The sequence below is a fragment of the Oryctolagus cuniculus genome, chromosome 7 (genome assembly GCF_051225735.1).
Source record: "Oryctolagus cuniculus isolate XC-2025 breed Fujian yellow rabbit chromosome 7, ASM5122573v1, whole genome shotgun sequence".
In the NCBI taxonomy this organism is placed as follows: Eukaryota; Metazoa; Chordata; class Mammalia; order Lagomorpha; family Leporidae; genus Oryctolagus; species Oryctolagus cuniculus.
Genome location: NC_142873.1, coordinates 29,074,586 through 29,095,905, shown reverse-complemented (window position 1 = coordinate 29,095,905; position 21,320 = coordinate 29,074,586). Strand labels below are relative to the sequence as shown.

At 41.0% G+C, this 21,320-nt stretch overlaps 1 protein-coding gene and 1 long non-coding RNA gene across 4 annotated transcripts in view; one reads left to right on the top strand and one right to left on the bottom strand.

Moving 5' to 3' along the window:
- The window catches only part of PRRX1 (paired related homeobox 1), a 151,440-nt gene that overhangs the window by 72,685 nt on the left and 57,435 nt on the right, over positions 1-21,320 (bottom strand). For 2 of the 3 annotated variants that reach the window (XM_089336750.1, NM_001319580.1), the window contains exons 2-3: positions 14,268-14,443; positions 9,448-9,629 (exon numbers count right to left, since the gene is read on the bottom strand). In XM_089336750.1, the coding sequence (XP_089192876.1) occupies positions 9,448-9,629; positions 14,268-14,443 (358 nt within the window). Of the gene's footprint in view, positions 1-5,279; positions 5,352-9,447; positions 9,630-14,267; positions 14,444-21,320 lie in introns of all 3 variants that reach the window. The other variant, XM_008264097.5, reaches the window with a different exon arrangement.
- On the top strand, positions 2,367-4,992 carry LOC149125386 (uncharacterized). Its single transcript, XR_016210414.1, has 2 exons — positions 2,367-3,980; positions 4,031-4,992. It is a non-coding gene; the product is annotated as an uncharacterized LOC149125386 (long non-coding RNA).

The window sequence follows — 21,320 nt, the reverse complement described above, 5'->3', positions numbered from 1 at the left end:
ATTGATTCCAGCTCAATGGTACTGATCTCTATCATCCTGTTTGAGTAATAATTTCTTTAAAACTCTGATGAATATGCTTTGATTCTTAAAAAATTAATCCTTCCACTAATTATGATATCTTAATAGAAAGGACAAAGTCAAGAGGACATGACAAAAGAGGGGTGAATGATTTCATATTCTTGGTTCCATCAAAACTATTTATTCATAGGGCTGGCATTGTCGCACAGCAGATTAAGCTGCTGCCTGCTATGCCAGCATCACCCTCCAATTCAAGCCTGGCTGCTCCATTTAAGACCCAGCTCCCAGCTAATGTGCCTGGGAAAGCAGCAGCAGATGGCCGAAGTCCTTGGACCCCTGCCACCATCAAGGAGATCCAGCAGGAGGTGCAGGCTCCTAGTCAGCCTGGACCAGCCCTGACCATTGTGACCACTTGGGGAGTGCACTAGTGGATAGAAAATGTCTCTCTGAGTCTCTCCCTCTCACTCAGTAACTCTGTCTTTCAAATAAATAAAAATATATCTTTTTAAAAATACCTCTTCATAGTAGAAAGTGAACAAATGTTAGCACAGTTTATACAATAGACTATAACTTCAGCATTTGTCCACAGTTAGGGTACATTTAACTTAGGAGTCGGATATATGACCAGAACAACCCAGAACAAGGGAACAAATTCGTTTACGTGTACAAAGAAATGTCCTTTGTTTTCAAAGCCCAAATGCTTATCATAATTTAGTTCCTAAATAAAACGCATATTTCCATTCAATATCCTACCAGAGCACAAAATGTAAAAATCTATGCTTAGGAAATTTCTATGATAAACCAAATATCTATTGTTTTAAAAGACAGCTGAGGCCGGCACTGCAGCTCACTAGGCTAATCCTCTGCCTGCGGCACTGGTACCCCGGGTTCTAGTCCCAGTCAGGGCGCCGGATTCTTTCCAGGTTGCTCTTCTTCCAGTCCAGCTCTCTGCTGTGGCCCAGGAAGGCAGTGGAGGATGGCCCAAGTGCTTGGGCCCTGCACCCACAGGGGAGACCAGGAGGAAGCACCTGGCTCCTGGCTTTGGATCGGCACGGCAGCGCGCCGGCCATAGCGGCCATTTGGGGGGTGAACCAACGGAAGCAAGACCTTTCTCTCTGTCTCTGTCTCTCTCTCTCTCTCTCTCTCACTGTCTAACTTTGCCTGTCAAAAAAAAAAAAAAAAAAAAAAGACAGCTGAATTTGGGATAGGTACCTAAGTTATATACTAACATATTAACCAAATCATCCTCTCCCAAACAGGTTTCTGTGAAACAAGTCCTAAAAATGCTACATGTAAAGTGTCAACTTAAAGACATAGGAAAGAAGCTGAAATTCTAAGTATCTGTTTTATGTGTTAAAAACTTAGAATAAAATGAATGACTTCTGAGGCCGGCGCCGTGGCACAGTAGGTTAATCTTTCAACTGCAGTGCTGGTAATCCCACATGGGTGCCAGTTCGAGGCCTGGCTGCTCCACTTCCAATCCAGCTCTCTGCTGTGGCCTGGGAAAGCAGTGGAAGATGGCCCAAGTTCTTGGGCCCCTGCACTAATGTGGGAGACCCGGAAGACACTCCTGGCTCCAGGCTTCGGATCAGCCCAGCTCCGGCCGTTGCAGCCATTTGGGAAGTGAACCAGCAGATGGAAGACCTTTCTCTTTCTCTCTCTCTCCTTCTCACTGCCTGTAGCTCTACCTCTCAAATAAATAAATAAATTCTTTTTTTAAAAAATGAATGACTTCTGAAAACAGAAGTCTAAAACTTCATAAACAGAACACACACAAAAAAATTACCTGATGGCATATTGTAGGTTACCAAGGAGCACAGCACTTAAGTACTTGGACTAATTTTCTGAGGAATGTGTTTTCTGTCTTTCAAGATGCTGGACAGGGAGAGTCCTATTTAATAGAAATTAACCATTTTTCCCACTAATTAAAATGTGTCTGATTTCTTTAGCAGACAATGAGAATTGAGATCTTGGAGGATTTTTTTTTTTTTTTTTTTTTACAGGCAGAGTGGACAGTGAGAGAGAGAGAGCGACAGAGAGAAAGGTCTTCCTTTTGCCGTTGGTTCACCCTCCAATGGCCGCCACGGCCGGCGCGCTGCAGCCAGCGCACCATGCTGATCCGAAGCCAGGAGCCAGGTGCTTCTTCTGGTCTCCCATGGGGTGCAGGGCCCAAGCACTTGGGCCATCCTCCACTGCACTCCCTGGCCACAGCAGAGAGCTGGCCTGGAAGAGGGGCAACCGGGACAGAATCTGGCGCCCCGACCAGGACTAGAACCCGGTGTGCCGGTGCCACCAGGCAGAGGATTAGCCTATTGAGCCATGGCGCCGGCCTTTTTTTTTTTTTTTTTTTTTTTTTTTTGAGGATTGTTTTAATTTATTGAAGATGCTGGGATTGTTTTCCACAAATGTCTACTAGAGTAGTGATTTGTTCATTTCTGCCATAATTACATCATAAGTTTCTGACTTTATCATCTGCTAGTCTAACCTGAGGACTTATAATGGTAACACATTCTTTGAAAATGTTGTTTGTCTCTCTAATACACTCCCGACAATAACATCCCAAATGAGATAAATATTGATCACTTTTCTGACTCAAAACAAATCACTGGAATTAGAATCCTACATTGCTCAGGAGTTTGGATATTCTGCAGAACATTTTTCACTTATATGCAGCCTGTGTTTCTGTAGTAGAGAACAGTTCTTTTGTCCAGTTATAAGGTGGGGGCTGTTGTAGGAACACCATTGTATTAGTGAGTCTGTGACAAAGCCCTTAATGAAGTGGAATGTGAGAATAAATAAGGCAGTTAATCTTAACGAATGAATTCTTCAATTCCCTAGGAGCACAGTAAGTGATAATATGTTTACTTTATAAATATTTACAATAGCTATAAACTTTCCAAAATTGATCTTATTCCAGAATTTCACAGCCACAAGATACAGGATAAAAGAATAGAGATCATCTTAATTCACTGCCTCCTAAGAAACATTTAGAATATATAATCCTACAAATGAGGATTCCAGGGACAGTTGTGCATAAACTAAGGATTGCAAGCACTTTTTTCTTTCAGCAGTTTGACATGGTATAGTTTTTCAACTTAGCTGAATGTGCCACACAGACAAGCACTGAACAATCTTCCGACATACCAGTGACAAGCAAGACTTGCTACAGGTCAAAAAAGGCAGAATTAATGAGTGAGTACTCCAAGAGTAGCTTAGTCATGCTTTAAAAATGGCATTAGCAATAAGATGCAGAGGACTTTCTTACTAAAGTGACAACAGATGCAAGAGAGCCTTGAACGGCTGCCAATCTGAAAGACTGCTCATGACCACCTGTTTTCCATGTCATGGAAACTTCTACAGCTCTGTTTCAGGAAAAGGAGAAACTTGAAATGTTTTCTCACAAGGCGAAAACCAATGAGGGTAATTAGGTATTTTCAATCAAATTACAAGGCTGTTCAGACCCTGTAAAATGACCACTTCTTTCTATATAGTGTTAAGATTCCCGGGTTAAAAAGGCATGATTGAAACCAAGTGATCCATATAGATTAAACACATGATAGCAACCAAGAGTCTGCTTATCAACAACCAGAGATTCTGCCTGTGGCTCTTGCTTTCTGAATAAGAACCATTTATTCCTGTAAGCAGGGTGCTGGCATGAGCTGAGTCCTAGGATTGGGTTCACAGGAGTTGATTAAAGCACCATTTGTATCTAGTTTTTCAGTAAAGTTGTTTTGTATCCGTGACCAAGAAACTACATTGCCAAACAAAATGCATTGAGAAATTAGAGATGAAAATGAAATGTTTATATCCCATTGATTGACTCAGCAAAGTCTGCTCTGGGACTTCCACAGAGCTTGGAATGAAGCAAGTTTGAAATTTTTCCATCGCCTTATTTGGAGATTCCTAGCAGATGCCGCCTAACCACAGACAGCACAATGCTAATCACCAGCAGAATTAGAGTAGTTTTCAGGGCAGACAAATCATTTTTGATCAACTCAACCTACCCTGAAAGGTTTTCATGAGGAAAAATGACTGCCAAACACCAAAGTGTAGAAAATACTATTCATGGTATAATTTTCAAGTTAAGAAACTTACAGACATCTGTCCTCTGCTCTCTAATCACCCACAGTGTAAGTCCTGCGAATCACAAAACAATGGGGGATGGCTTGGGGGAAAATAAAATGCCACTTGACTTAATTTTTAGTCCTAACTTTGATTTCTACTTGGCCTTTTTGAACAAATGATGAAAGCTCTTTAACATTTCACCCCAAAGGCAAATCTGTCAGCCCAAGAAGTCTGTGAGATTTCCCGAAATCCTGGGGTTTCACCAGCTCAGGAGATTGTCAGTGCTGTAGAGCTTGTGGTTTGGAGAGTCTGTGATGCATGGATCTTGGAAACCATCTCTTGGTTTGTTTGTCAGGGCAAGAACATAGAGGTATACTTGCTTCATCTAAGGGAATTCAAAAACATTTTTCCTAGAAGAATTTGCTTTTAAAGTGGGGTTCCATAAGTTCTTTGGAAGTGATCTTGTGTGATTTAAACAATCATATATAACTTCTGTTTTTGAAATTCAGATCATGGCTTTTAAAGTATATCGAGTTCTTACTGTGGACACACCTGGACCACATACTACCAGTAAACCTTCAGTTTGCATTACATGTTCAGCAATTCTCTGCAATGTTTAGCTTTACTCTCTAGAAATATTCTTAAATATAAAACCTCTTGCATCCTTCCCGTTGTTGAAAGAATTTTTTAAATACATATTGCTTTCCTTCCGAAGATCCCTGTGACACATCTGCAAGCTACTGCTTGCTCAATGATCCCACTGGTCTGAAGACCATCAGGACACAGGACAAGAACAGAGTTTCCTCTGACCTATCCCATATCCTACAGTCATCTAAAACCTCACTACTCAAAGTGTACACTGCTGCCGAACATCGACAGCATCAGTATTATCAGGGAGCAAGTTAGATGCAGAATCCCAGCCCACCCTAGGCCTAGTGAATCGGAATCTGCTGGGTGACAACAACTGCAAGCGACTCCCATATGCAACAATCTTGGATGAGTCCCACTCCAGCGTAACACACTGCCCCTAATTTTATGGACACACTTTCTTGCAGCTCTGGTTTCCAGTAGGATTCCCCACTCAAGGACCTCACTGCTTACATTTCTAGAACTGCAACCCCCACTTTCTTAAACACACTTAATTCCCACTTAAACCCTACCCCCAGCAGCCACCCTTTTCCCTCTGACAAGTTTACCTTTTCAGTGTCTTCCGTTAGAATCCGTTATGAAGCCCCTCGTGTAAACAACATCTTGGGAGGGACGAGGATCTATTTTTGAAAGCGTGAAAGGGAGAAATGAGCCAAATGCGTTCAGCAGAAGTCAGGCAGCACCATGACCGCGATCAAATGAGGTGGGGAGGAGGAGGTTGGGGGAGGGGCGATGCAGACAAGGATGGTGGTCTCTCTTTCTCTTGCCACTAGCTTTCTTTGAAGTCCAGCCCTCCCTCTGAAAGTGGCACTCCAGACCAACACTGCAGAGCCAGGCCATTTGCTATCTGCCTCTCATAGGAAAAGGGGATTCTGAGAAAGATTTCTTGGCTACTTCATGTCCAAGAACAATCAACAATGCAACACTTGATAAGTGCTACCCAAGAGGCAAAACATTACAAGATTAGTGATTCACAGTTTGCCCCAGGAAAATAGTTCTGTGCTAACCTGTGGGTTTGTGTCCAAAACAAGCTTCCTTCAACAGGACAAAGGAAGATAAAAAAGACACCTGTAGAGGTGGGCATTGTGGCCCAGTGAGTTCAGATGCTGCTTAGGGAGCTTGCATCCTATATTGGGATGCCTGGGTCAAGTCCTGCCTCTGCTTCTGATTCAGCTTCCTGTTAATGTTCCTGGGAGGCAGCAAATGATGGCCAATATACTTGGGTTCCTTCCACTTATGTGGGAGACCCAGTGGAGTTCCTGACTCCTGACTGATCTGGTCCAGACTCAGCTGTTGCAGGCATTTGGGGAATGCACCAGCAAATGGAAGACCTCTTTATTTATCTCTCTCTCTCTTTCTTCCTTTCTGTCATTCTACCTTTCAAATAAATGTAAATATTTTTTAAAAGAAGGAAGTAGTGTCCATGTTAGGGAATGCTTTGCTCCCTCTGGTGAGTCAGTTGCCTACCTAACATCATCATCTCTAACATGGTCAAGGAGGGAATGAAGGAGGCCACAATGTGCTATAATTACAGTGAACCACATGATCCAGTTTGCTAGGGACAATCTTGGTTTATACCTGTTATACTAGCATAATAATTAATATCACTTCCCTTTCACTTTCAAAAATGTCCCAGTATAGATATAAATAGTACAGTCACAACTCTGGATATAAAGACATCCAGAAAAAATGTATGGGCTCTGTCCCACCCATAATTCTAACCATATGCAAATAACTGCTTTTGAGCCCAAGCGTCCCCCTTTCTCCTTTCAAGAGAGAGCTGTGAAGTCAGCAGACTGCCCTCTGCTCACTGTCCTTCAACTACCCAAGTATGGGTCACCCAAATGGGATGCCCGGACACCCTAAATTTTGGACCTCAGCTGAGGCACACACCATTGATCTGAGACAGACCTTCAGTCACAAAGAGAGCCTCAGATCCTTTTCAAGTCTTACACTTTTTCTACTTCCATTACAATGCAATGTTTGCTTTTAATAAAAATATACAATCATGTGTCCTAACATGTTGGAGAGAAGCAAGGATCACAAACACAAGGTCTAACTCTGCCTCCTGAAGCCTTAAACTTGGGCAAGTGATCAGTGTCCTCTTCTTTGGAACTGGAACGGGGCAGAGCTATCACACAAGAGTGATCCGAGGATTAACCAAGACAAATGCCTTTTAATGAATGTCACATGTGAAATAACTAACTTCACACAACAGTACAACACGAATAGTGAGTGGGTTTCCATAGTACAAAGGTCTATTGTCTCCTTGCTTTTCATGATTTGTTTTCTCTTACATTTCCTTAACGATATTTATATTTCCTACCAAAAATCATGATGTATTTTGATCCTAAACATAGCAGAAAAGTCTCCAAGTAACAGTATCACTTTTTATCACTTTTAGAAATTAACCAAAATATAAACACTTCAGTCAACACTAAGTCCAAAAATATTTTTGATTAAATTATTGCGTTAGACCATCATATTTCTGCTTATATTTGGAGATTAATTTATTCTTCATACAGAATATGAACAATCAGAGTCTAAGATAGTGTTTTAATTAGTTTTTACAATCTCTGTATCTAAGAGAGCAATGATATAAAAAGCATACCATGAAATGAGTCAAAGGTACTAGGTTATATGATTTTAAGTGAAAAGAGCAGAATACAAAACAATATGTACACTAAAACTACACTTATGTAAAATATTGAACTCTAACCACAAAAGTAAACAAACTAGTTATAACAAGATGATAGAATTATGGGTGTTTTTGAAAATGCATCTAGTATTCCTATATATTCTTTTTCCATTAAAATAGAGTACTTCCCAAAAAAGGCACACTTAAATTGCTAGCTTCAGTTAGATGTCCATATACAAAATACATGATGTAGACACTGAGGCTTAAGCTGAGGTTCAGGTAATCTAACCTGATAACCTGATTAACTTGGGAAGAATTTCATTTCCATTCAAGCAGTGTGCTCTGCTCAGTCTCTCACTGGTAAAGACCACATGGCAGCCATCTGGACTCTTTATAGCTAGTGTGAAAATTTCCTAACAAGGACCCATGTAGAAAAAGGAGCACTATTTCCTGGTCATGATAAAACTCCAACCAGACATCTTAAAACATGAGGCTTTGAGCTACTCATCTATTTCGCAAGCCCTTTGCTGACTGTATGGATGACCAAAATTTATAAAAGAAACAAAGCAACCTCCCAGCTATTTAAACTATCAAAGAATATGTGACTTAACAATGTTCTTCAAAATATGGCTTTAGTAAGTCTTAATGGGAGAGGAGTTTAAATTTTAAACACAATGCACAGATCTATCTGATCTTTCAAAATCAGTAAGATACCATATCTAAGATGAATGGAAGCCCAGAATAGGATTTTCCTATACATGGTGTCTCTGTGTACTAAGACAAAAGAAATTCAAGTTAATTCCACCCTAGGGAATAAAAAAAAAAAAATCCCCAAAGGCATTTTTAGAGTTTGTCTCAAAGAAATGATTTGGAACAGAAAGAACATTAGATATACTATCAACCTTTGAGAAGTATTTGCATTTCACAAATGTGCCATTTCCCATCAGGAATTCAGCTTTGGTTGAGACACAGTCACCTATAACTAGTTACAAACCTCTCCTTAGTTAATCTAAACAGTGAAAAGGTCAACCAAAGCATAATGAATGCATTTGTGAATACAAAAATCAGCCAGAGAGAACATATAGCTCTGGCATGGTTTCTAAGAGTGCTCAGGTTCAAGTTCAAAGAAAGGCACTCTAGACTGATCACAATGTATCAGGCACTTGTTTCTCTGCTTCCTTTCTAATCTTAACCTATATTTTCTGGACAGCATAATAAACAGAGGTTAAAAGCCTCTCTGTGAGATTGAAGTAGTACTCTGTTAACTTTGTTCCAACCTTTTCACCTTGTTAATATAAAAGTTCGGTGTGTTTTATACATTCTGATTTTATTTAAAAGAAACACGCCCCCACACACATGCATACATGAGCACATGTACATGCATGAGCGTGCACATATGCACACACACACATACACACACATACACAATGATCTCCAAAGAAAACTTTCATCAAGAAGAAAAGAATTCACAATAGAAAAAGAAGACATTTGGAATCAAGAAATCCCAAGCTACGGGCAAAGAGCTGTGGCCATGAAAGCAGCCAGAATGAACTTGCGAATTACTTCTTTTTTTCTCTCTGTCTCTCTCCCTCCTTCCCTTCCTCCTTTCCATGTTTCCATCCTTCTTTTCTTTTCACCTGAAATCATTTTTACTGTGAACTGCTTTCGGCACTATACTTGGAGCCTTACAAGTATCCCTACATGAACATAATAAAACAAATCTATCTTAAATTTGGAAGTGGAATAAAGTTTTGTTCCAGAAAGGTTGCAAGAGGGACACTGGGTATAGCTTAATGATCTTTTCTTTTAGATTCTTCCCCATCTTTGAAACCTTTGCAAGAGTTCCTGAGTCCGAGAGGAGATTGCTGATGGCCTGCCCCTCTCTCTTCTGCCCCAAACCCTGCTCCTGGGGCAACTAGTAATCTGCTGTGAAAAATTGGGGATGTCAGCAAGTTGAATGTCTCTGAAGAGGTCAACCCAGTAAGAAATGTCAGCCAGCTGCACAAACAGCTTTGAACAAGACTGACCGCTGAGAAACATGTGGAAGTGGAGCAAGGGAGAGTGGGCCAGTCATTCACCTGTACGGAGAAGCTGTCCCCCAGGAGAGATAGTCGGTGGGCCTTGGAGCAGGACGAGGTACGATGGGCTGCTCCACAGCAGTCACATCTCCTGAGTAGGATTTGAGGAGGGAAGCATTTTTATTGGCCAGCATGGCTCTCTCATTCCTGCGGAACTTGGCTCTTCGGTTCTGAAACCACACCTGGAAGATCATTGGGAGGAGATAAGGGCACGAGGAAGGAGAAGAAAAAAAGAAGTGGTTACATAAATGTGATTCTGGTTGTTTTTTACTATTTAATGTCTTTCCATGGAAGATATAAAATGGTTTGGAATTCTTCCTAGAAAGTAGAAACACCATATTGCTTCCTCCGTGGGTCATGCTCTAGAGCTAGAAGAGTTAAACTATTATAATTGCACCATGAAATACTTCCAGCAATCAAGACCTTAAGATGGCATCTGTGAGTAAACCATGGGACAGCAAAATACAGGTTATAAGCCCTCCTGTAATTGTAATCATGAAAAAAGAAATCTCATCAGACTTCCACCACAGATACAATGACTTCTAAAAGCTCTTTCAAAATTCTTCAAAACATGAACACTTCATGTGCTTTTATAACACTGAGCAGATATCTAAATAAAATTCTGCATTTCCCCAAAAGTAGACCATCCAATAAGATTTAAAAAGAAACTGTTTTATTTGGGAAATGCAAGAAACACCAGTAAGGGTTAAGGAAATAATTTAGAAGAAAATGCAACTGCTAAAGTGTATGCTATGAAACAGTTGCCTCTCTGTTGGCTCAATCCTGCAGGAACTACAAACACTAAGACTGATGCAGTATATATGATTCTGAGTCTTCTCTCCTCAGGGTGAGAGTGCTGGGTAGTTGTACCCTGGCCTCTCCCAATCATGGGTATTAACACTCCAACACTTCTGGAAATGCTAAACACAAGCAGGGCCATCTCTTGGAGTTATAGAAAGAAACTTCTAGCAGAGCAATGCAGATCCTAAAGGCTGGAAGCTGACTGAGCTGCATGCTGTATGTACCAGGGAATCGGACAGCACTGACAGTATCTACTACTGCCAGTATTACTATATCTGTCATTATTAAATGCCACAAGGGACATAAACTGACACAGGCACACCACATACACGACTTCTAGTTATCACAACAATGCCACATAGAAGATTTTATTACTTCTATTTCAGAGTTGAGGGGACAGTTTCAATGAGATTGGTTAATCTGCTGATGTGCACACAAATAAAGCTGAGGTTTTGAACTTAAGGACACCAACTCATGATCAACTCTTCCAGTCTGTGGAGGAATTATATCCATTTATTTACTCATTCAAAAAAAGCTTTACAAAGTGCCTGCTGTAGTCCAGGCCCAAAACTAAAAGCTGGCAAGAGAGAGGTCAGAAAGATTGAATCTCTGCTTTTAAGCAGCACACGATCTACTAAAGGAAGACACACACATCTGAAAAAATGCAAAACAAGTATTTTAGCTGCAACTAGGAAAATGTATGACAAAGTGTGGGAGAATTCTATAGTAGAGATGCCTGCAGGGACCTAGGAAGCAGCATTCACATGAAGCAGCACATGATGGGTGCCCTGTGGGGTGGTGCAGCATAAAGGGCCTGGTGGAAATTGGCAAAGTTCTTCCCTGGTTTCTTATACACAGAGCTCTTCAGTTTCCAATGTGCCCTCCACATTGCTGTTGGAGTTGTCATTTTAAATGTGGATATAATCGGAGCTGGTGCTGTGGTGGAGATGGTAAGGCCACTGCCTGCAATGCTGGCATCCCATATGGGCACTAGTTCAAGTCCCGGCTGCTCCACTTCCCATCCAGCTCTCTGCTATGGACCGGGAAAGCAGTAGAAGATGGCCCAAGTCCTTGGGCCCCTGCACTCACGTGGGAGACCCGGAAGACGCTCCTGGCTCCAGACTTCAGATGGGCTCACTCTGGCCATTGCGGCCAACTGGGGAGTGAACCAGCAGATGGAAGACTTCTCTCTCGCTCTCTCGCTCTCTCGCTCTCTCTCTGCCTCTCCTTCTCTCTGTTTGTAACTCTGACTTCCAAATAAATAAATTTTTAAATGTGGATATAGTCGCATCAGTGCCCTGACTTACCTTCTGAGGTTTCCTCATTCCTCAGAGAATAAAACCAAAATTTCTTACCACAGAGAGAACACTGTTCAGGAATTAGCTCCAACCCCGTGCACTGGCCCTCTATCATTCCATCTCCTAACCTAGGCTCAAGACTACCTGAAGACTCCCAAATGTGTCAAGCTATTTCCTGTGTATATTCACACCAGGAGTTCCTTTTGCCCATGACACTCTCCCCTTCTCTCTCCAAGGGCCAAAGACCATATACACTTTAAGATTCAACTCTAACATCACCTCTGTGCAGAACATGATTGACTTAAAGGTATAACAGAGTTGGATAAAAATACTGGCTACTTCACTTATTGATCTGCTCCTTCATCCCTCAGTCAATTAGAGATAATAATACCCATCTCCCAAATAGTTAAAAGATTTGGTCCACAGTGGGTGCTTAATAAATGTGTATCCTCCCTTGTTTTCCCCAGGCAGTTTGGATCATGCTTCCTACACTCTGTCACAAATTCTCATACATTCTTCCAATGTACAAATCATCTTCCAATATTATAACAGTATGGTTTGCACAACTGTCTTCTCTACCCAAGTCCATAACATCCTCAGGGAGATGGCAAGCATCCTTTTTATCCCCCCACAAACAAAATACATGCCCAGGAGTACAAAAGGTGATTGATAAATGTTGGAGGAGTAAAAATTAATTTTGAAGAGGTTAATAAAATGTAGCCTCCATCCAGCGGGGGGAGTTGGTTCATCTGCAACTTGCATAGCATGCTACACGAAAGCCATAAGTATGAAAAAGCCCAGAAGGGAATCTGTTCTTGGGGAAGAATAAGGCTTTGTGAAGAAAGAACAAAGTCATGGAGGGAGAATCTCACCTGTTTGCTGGTGAAATGTTCACTTTTCTGAAAGTTGCTAGACCATGATGGCATGGGAAAGGAGGAAGAAGGCATATGCCTGTTGTGATAGTCTCCCAACCCATAAACGGCCTTTTGGCATTTAACTTTCAATTTTCACCACTGTCCTATTCAGTTTTCCTTATTTAAAATTTATATAACCACAGCAAATGTGGTTCCTTAAAGTGCTGTAGCTTACTGGGTTAAAATCATGCATTACGCCACTGCAAGTTGAGATCGGGGCATAAGAGACATGGGGAGTTTAAAAGGGATGGCAGAGTGTGGTTAGAGAGCTGTGAAGAGCACCACCGGGGAGGAGGGTGTGGGAAGACAGACTTCCCAGTTCTGCATTCAGTGCAGGGTGGAGAAACCAGAACTGAGTTTTACCCCATGGAGCACTCTCCACTGAGCCCTGGGGAACTGCCCTTGCTCGTATTCCTCCTAACCTAGACTCAGCAGTCCCACGAGGCCCAGACGACTTCTTTCTTTTGTCATTGAGGGTTTTATTTTTGTCTCTTGGAGAACACTTTTGGGGGAAGTCTCTGTTCCTCCCACAGGGAAAACTCCTTCCCACCTCCTCTTGAGGCTGAAGAGAACTTCAGGACCTCTGCTTCAACTCCCAACATCAGTAAACTGTTTCAGGGCACAGATAGGGTCCCTACCCTAGTCAAGACCCTTGGGGTCTAGCTCCAGTTTCTATCAGGTAGAGGGTTATCACTTGCAGAAGGAAACCCCGCCAACTCAGACAGAGCATGGGTATATAAATAATAATTTCTTCAGGAAGACAAAACAAATTTGACTCAACCTCCTTATCAGAACAGCAGCTTGTTAACAGGCAATATGGAAAACAATAAAATCTTTCAACAGAGATAGCAAAGCACTGTTTAAAGAAGAATTTAGTTATGAGACTCTTGTTTTTACAAAGTCTACTGTAGAGATTAAAAGCATGAACTCTAGATCTGTGTATTTTTGTTCAAATACTCTTTCAGTACTTCCTGTTTGTGTGACATTGCACAAAACACTTGAATTTCTCTGTGCCTCAGTTTCCTCATTTGCAAGATGAAGAACACAATGCATACCATTGGACTGATGTGAGGATTAAATGGATTGATTATCTAAATAACATTACTTGGCACATAGGGCTCAAGTAGCATTAGTGATTTATATTATTATTACTACTACTAATCAAGGTTTGTATTATTTTCCAGAAATCTAGTGTTTAGTTGACATGTCATGGCATTAATATTAGCAAGGATCATTATTCTCTCTTTGTCCTGTCCTAATGTGCCCTAGCCCTTGTTAACCAACATTGTGAGGATAAATAAAATCATCTACTATTTAAACATATTCAGTTCCTATGTATCCATTTCCTACTCCCACAAGTGTTCGTGATAATGTGTACTTACAACAAGTTTCTCAAAGGTTTATACACTTCCAAATGCTAGAAAGGAAATCCAAGGTGAGAAAAAGGGAGCTAATCTGCTTGGCCACCCCAGAGTTCAAGTTGAAGGTGGCAGTGCAGATGTAAATGCTCAGATGGACAATGCCTATAATATGAATCTGGAAGAGTCAGAAACAATGTGAATGAGATGAACGGTAGTCAGGAATATTTTGTCCTATCTAAAGTCATTCAAGTTGAGTTTTAAAAATATTATGCTGCACAAGGAAACACTGCTAGAAAGTGGATTCTGTCCTTGGGCTGCCTCTTTGTAACCCTTACTAGTACCAGCTGTAGTCTAAAACCTACAATTGGTGTTTTTTTAAATAGCCTTCTGAGACATTCCTCTAAGGAGGGGAACACTTGATGCCAACCTCCCACAATCTGAGTTACCTGCACTCTGGCCTCGGTGAGGTTCACCCTGCGGGCAAGGTCTTCTCGCACAAAAGCATCAGGGTAGTGTGTCCGCTCAAAGACACGCTCCAAAGCCTGCAGCTGGCTGCTGTTGAAAGTTGTCCTGTTCCTCCGCTGCTTTCTCTTCTTCTTTTCCTCTGAGTTCAGCTGATCATCTGGAATAGAAGAAATTGATAAGGATCCAACCTCACTTTAGAGGTTCCAGTTAACACATTTTATGGTATATCTACAGTGAGATATTGCTTCACTTACTCACATCCCTATTAAACTATTGTAGACAAATGCAACTTTGCCACTTTCCATTTGCAAACAAGGACATTGGTGCTTATGAGTTTATATGCCAAAAACTCCATGTGTTGTCCCCCCAGCATTTCTGGCACTTGATTATTGCTTCTGCATCTGGGGTCAGATTTGAACTGTCAGATAAACATTATTTGCATGTTCCTTGAAGTCTATTTTGTCAAAGAGGGCCAAAGGAAAATTTCACTCCTGCTCATGGACCCTCTTCTCTAAAGATGGAAGAAGAGTAGATTGTTTCATAACTTATTGGTTTCAGTGATGTTCATTCATGTATTTTCATAATCAAGCAGACCAGAAACCTCCTACTTCTGTCTTCCCAACATAGACACATAAATATGAATGTAAAGTAATAAAGCAGCAAATATATTCAAAGCAAATTAGAGGGGATTTTGGTTTTACCATGCATTCACTTTCTTTTTTTTAAGATTTATTTATTTATTCAAAAGTCAGAGTTACACAGAGAGAGGAGAGGCAGAGAGAGAGAGAGAGAGAGGACTTCGATCCGCTGGTTCACTCCCCAATTAGCTGCAACAGCCAGAGCTGCACCGATCCAAAGCCAGAAGCCAGGAACTTCTTCCAGGTCTCCCACACAGGTACAGGAGTCCAAGGACTTGAGCCATCTTCTACTGCTTTCCCAGGCCATAGCAGAGAGCCAGATGGGAAGTGGAGCAGCAGGGTCTTGAACCAGTACCTATAGGGGATGCCTGTGCTTCAGGCCAGGGCATTAACCCACTGTGCCACAGTGCCAGCCCCACCATGCAGTCACCTTCTTGTAGCATTCACCAAAGTCTCTGTGCCATCGCTAGGGCAAGCTGCATGGGTCCCAGACTAGACTACAGCTTGTGTTGTACCACCATCAACCCAAACTCACATTAGCTTAGGGGTCAACCTATGAGGACTGAAGGAAGGGCAACAGCACCAAATGAACCTTTAAATAGTGTCACCCACAGTTGAGTCTAGGGCCCTGAGGTCTTAGGAACTGTGGAAGAATCACAGCACCAAGGTTTCATCTGTTAGGAATCCTCCTTGATTTTCTCTGAGTTACCCCCAAAGATGTCCTGACATCTTAATCATCCAGCTTGCCAAAGCTGTCAGAGAGTTGTATGCTCCTGTCCTACCACCTTCCCCCAGCCCCAGGCAACAGTGATGGACATGTGAAACTTAGCAGAATATCAACTATCCTAACATCACCACCAAACCATCAGCCTGAGTCTAAAGCAGTCTGTGTAGCTCTCAGAAATTTACAGCACCAACTTGCCAAGTCTCACGCTAGGATAAGGAACTGGACTTCTACTTCCAATAGTTTCTCCCCAAAAAGAATCAACCCAAAGAAAATTATGAGGAGTTGGAGTGAGGGTAGGGAAGATGACTGTATGGGCCACATTCAACAGAAAGTAGCTCTCAGCCTTCTTCCTAACACGAGAGTCTCTTGATCATCTCTGTTTATAAACACACAGCACACTCAACAAAACTACTAGCACAAATTATTATATCCTAAGAATAATGACACCCACCTTTCCTACAATATTATTCCCATAATAAATTGAGGGTGTTTGTGTGAGGATAGAAAGTATAGTTCAAATCTAGGAGCTCCTAACCCAGATATCCCAATGATAATCAAAGACTCTAAGTATTTTAGCCCAGAGACCCTTTCTTTGTTGTCAATGTGACCTTACCAGGAATGTCCTTGAAGCTTAGAATGGAGACTGTGCGTTTCCTCTCAATAATTAAAACACCTAGATATAGTAAGGGTTTGTTGAGTTTGTTTTCAGAGTAAACATGAAACTTCTCTTGTCCTTAGAAAATTTTCTGTAGAAAAAAAATTAGCTGATCTCAACCAGATTCCTCCAGCCAAGAAAATGCTCACACCCATCCTCTCTGCTCATGTTGCTCAGTCAATCACCTCTTTGGTTTATCACATTTGCAGTGCATCAGTGAGGAGCCCTGCTTTGATGGCATTTTTGTGACATGCTCAGTAAGAATGCTAGATCAGTTGCTTGTTGAGAATGAGACCAATTCAGTCATAATTTCTGAGATCTATCAAGGCCTTGAATACTTCACCCAACATCACTGATTACACCACTATTCAGCTATTTCAAAAAAGTAGTTTACAATAATATCAACACTAGATTTAAAACACCTAGGACCAAATGCTTTGTAGCAACCATCTTCCGTCTACATCCTCCCTCCATTTAAATGTTTAGAAGTCTTCCTCTTATTTCTCCTAGGACTTCTGTCTACAGTTCTACAAAATAGCTTCAAAAATTCATGGAAAATGATCTCTTTTCACCCCATTTTCCTACAAACTTTTGAAAGACCTCTGCATGTGTCTGGCCTTTCAGGTCTCTCTGGGTCATGCAGACCTGTGTGACAGCACCAGAACCTGAATTTCATGCCCCTGCTAAATCAAAATCTACAAAAGAAAAATCCAAACTTTGCCAAACTGAAACCAACTGGACATACTCAAGGCTATTACTTTTAACCATTTAAGGAATTTCCTTACTAAGCCAATCCCATGATTTGTTATCTTCCCTCAAAACACTTTCTCAGGTACAGCCACAAATTCTAAATCCCTTATACTATTTTACAAGCCTAGTTCTTCTTGTACTGCCAAAGTCTGATCCAGACCAAGAGTATTTTATGTTTTGTTCTTAGTACTACAACCTGCTACATAATCTCTCAGTAGTTCTTTGAAATCTTCCACTGTTCACTCAAATTCCACTGCCTGTCCACCGTAAACCACTAACTCCCCTGACGTGGGAGTAGGGGAAATGGAGAATTATACTTTATGACAGGGAATAAATAGCTATGATGACCTGAAAAGATTCCAGCAAAAGTTTCCCAGTGAAGTTCTTGTTGTTTTTAACAAATGAAAACATCAGCTCAGACCATGCTGAAGGTGAGAAAAGACACAAATAACAGGGGGTGCAGAGAGCCTGCGTCTGGCAAATGTCCTTCAAAGTGCAAGTCTAATAGACAGAGACAATGGGTGGGCAACAGAGACAGCTCAAGCAGCAGCCGCATGCTTCGTCTGTCTTTACTCACTAATCACAAACTATGAGCTCCCTGTGTTCCCCCAAGAATACAGAAGAACAGGGTCCAGCACATTATCTTCAGCAGCATGAGAAATGTAAACACGGGAGAGGCTTACATATGCAGGGCATCTGAAGGACCTGTGATAAACACAGTGATCAGATTCTGGACTCTGGGTGAATACAGCCCACAGAAAGCAGTGTGCTTTTATCATTCCGGGAGGATCATCTTTCTTGTCAAAAGTGATACACAATGAAAGCTAATTTTGAAACACATGCTGTCCAAAGTTTTATGGATGTTCAAAGATACTGATGTCCAATTGCAAATTACAGTGCGTCTTATTCCTTGGTATTCTGAAGTGGTTAAGATTCACCAAGCTGCAGAGTAGCCATAGTAAACATAACTGTGTTTGTGGCAAAATTGTATTTCAAATCCAAGATGCTCCTGGGTTTCAGAATTGTATTGGTATCTGGGTAAATTCCAAATATGTAGTTATTTCCATTCTTCTAATAAAATGGGCCAAATGACCTGAGGGACAATGTGTGGTCTCGACTGGAATCATGAATCATAAAATATTGACAGAAATCAAAGCTGAGAAATTATCTGATCCAACCATCTTATTTTACGGATGAAGTAAATGAGACATAAAAAAAAAAAATGTGACTTGTCCAAAATCACAATGTAAGTCTGAGACTCCCAACCAGAGCTAGAAACCAAGACCCCTAACTCCATTCCACTCGTAAGTTCAAATGACAATATTTACGCTGTGCAGGAGAGAAACAACAAGAAATCAGAAATGAAAGTAGAAACCACTACCCAGAGAAAGTATTCATGGGAAAGACAGATTTTTTCCACATTACCTTTAAGAAACAAAGTCTAAGCAAAAAGAGAGGCAATGTGTATCACATGCTATATTTCCTACCAAATAAGCCATCAAAAAATTAAAATTTTCTCATACTGAATAACTATTTTGATCCAGAGATTCTTGCATTTTTTTCAATGACTTCCATAAGTCCTTGTTTCATCAATTAAATAGACACAGGGTTACTTTAGCACAGTAGCATACCTCACCTTGCATCGTCTCTCCATGACACATTTTATTTAACTTTCTAAAAGAGTTACTTATATACTTATTTATTTGAAATTCAGAGTCACAGAAAGTGACAGGGAGAGACAGAGATCTTCCATCTGCTGGTATACTCCACAGATGCCTGCAATGGCCGGGACTGAGTCAGGCAGAAGCCAGGAGCCAGGAGCTTCTTCCAGATCTCCCATGTGGTTTCTGGTGCCCAACCAGTTGGGCCATCTTCTGCTGCTTTTCGCAGCCCATTAGCAGGAGGGGCTGGATCGGAAGTGGAGCAGCCAGGGCACAAACTGGTGCCAATATGGGATTCCAGCATTGCACACAGTGACTTTACCCACTACACCAGAACACTGGCCCCAACACTTCATTTCAATACAGAGTAAGAACTCTGATTCCTAAAAAATTTCACATCTCATGTCCTCTATAAAACAGGACTGATAGCTCCAATCCATATTGATTTCTCCATTTGCTAAATTCCTAGATAGATCTTGTGTATTAATATATACTTTTTTTCAAAATGATGATCCAATTCTTTGTATACCCATATTTTGTCACCTTAATGCATTCAGGTATTCCTAAAGAAAAGAGATAGAGTCCCTTAATAAATTAAATGACATAAAAGGTTGAAAGAGTTGGTGTGGTCACATAATATTAGAATTTAGCAATTAATCCAAAGTTTTAAAGTGATGAGTGATTTCTGAATTCCAATAATTCTTTCTTGCAGCATATAGCAAATACTTAGATTCACATTATCTTTGGATAATTCTACCTGCAGAGTATTAAAAAATTTATTTTGCAGTGTTTATTTTTCAGCTAGAGGAGATATTCAGAGATGGGAAAGACTTCTTCCCATGGATTCATTTGTAAAGGCAATAATTAGTTCTTCAATTTTATCATTTACTAGAAAAGCAGCTCAAGAATAAGTGAAAAATTCAAGCAAACAGGAATACATACAAGAAAGAGATGCTAAAAAAAGTTTCCAGTGGATCAAAATTCAAACACTAGGAATCATATCTCAAAGAGTGTGAAGCTTTGTGTGCACTCAGAGACAAGTTAGGCAGAGCAAATGTGCTGCCTTTGGCTCCAGCATAAAATTCATTCAGGCTTCCTCACATGACTGTCGAAGGTGCATGGGAGAGAGGGCAGAGAAGAAGGCATGAAGTGCTGTCCACGAGTGTGAGGACCAGGCAAGTATGTGCAACCCCCCACTCACAAAAGCCTTGCACTCTCCATACAGTTTCCATTAACTCCAAGGGTTCCTGACTCTCTTTGGCTCTACATCCTGTGGGAGGAACCTCCAAGATTCCAAATCAATGGTCAGCCAGATGTAATTTAAAGGCACAGTAAAAACATATTTTAGGAATAAAATCTGAATAAAAATGTGTTTCCTAGGCCTGAGTCACATCAATTTGGGAGAAATCTGATGCAAGAAGATAAAACGCCAGCTTCAGTAGCAGAAACCAACCACCACATCAAAGCTTGTCATCTGCCTTCTGGTTGAAAACATGGCAGGCGAGCGGATCTAAAGTGCAGCCCGCTGATCATTTTATGGGCATTGAAGAATGTTTTCAAAGGAACTTATATTGCACAACAGCTACTTACTTTAATGGGATTTGTGTGGTTCAGGCCCTGTAACCTTTGGAAAATTGAAAGGAAGTATAATTGCAAAAGCCACTAAAAACTGTTTAGCTTTTATTGCAAGGCCTATGAAAAGCAGTGAAAGACAGCTGTGGCATTCATTTGCGTTTCTTTGGTTACACTTAGCTTTAACTGAAATTAGGACACCATACTTTTAATAAGTGCCTTGATAAATGGCACACGGGTGACTTAACTGGGAAGACTGCTGCAATACACACAAGGCTTAGCACATCACAATAACCAAAACCACGTTTAGCAGCAGCACACCCACAACTTCATAGCAGTATAGGCCTTCAAAGGTCTCTCACCATTGAATCCCAGCAACTGTCAAGAGTGACCAGGTTTCTGCCAATACAAACACTCACTGGTGCAGCTCTTGTTCACTTTAGGAGGCATTATCACATGACAACCAAACCCTGAACTTTGTATGATGATGTTAGATGTGTGTACGTTTGTGTGTTTGTGTGTGTGCACACATTGCTGTGAATTTGGCATAGACTGGGCTTTTTGTTAGTCACGTATCAGTCAAAGAGCATATGTTCTTTGGAGAATAAAATGCTCTCTTAAAAAAGTGTGGTCAAAAGATGAATCAATGGCTCTGTGTAAAGCTACAATAGTTCAAAACAGACATAGCTCCAAGTTCAGCTCTCTCAGTATAGTCAATCCTCCTTTGAAACAGAAAACACTAAAGAATATGAGATTCTGCAATGTATTTGTACTACTTCTGTCTTCTTTACCTCACATATTTCCTTTTACCTGTCTAGGGTAAATACATTTCTACAGATCCGAACATGTTAACACATATCATCTTATCTGTTTTAATTCTCTTAAGACATTCTTCTTAAAAGATTCCAGATCAGAATCTCTAAGGAAATCCAACACAAAGTAAACCTTCCCATGCAGTCCCATATTGGAGCTCTGGCTTTCTTCTGGGGCAATGTTCATAATTTCTCTCATGCTAGCATTTTCCAGGTGCC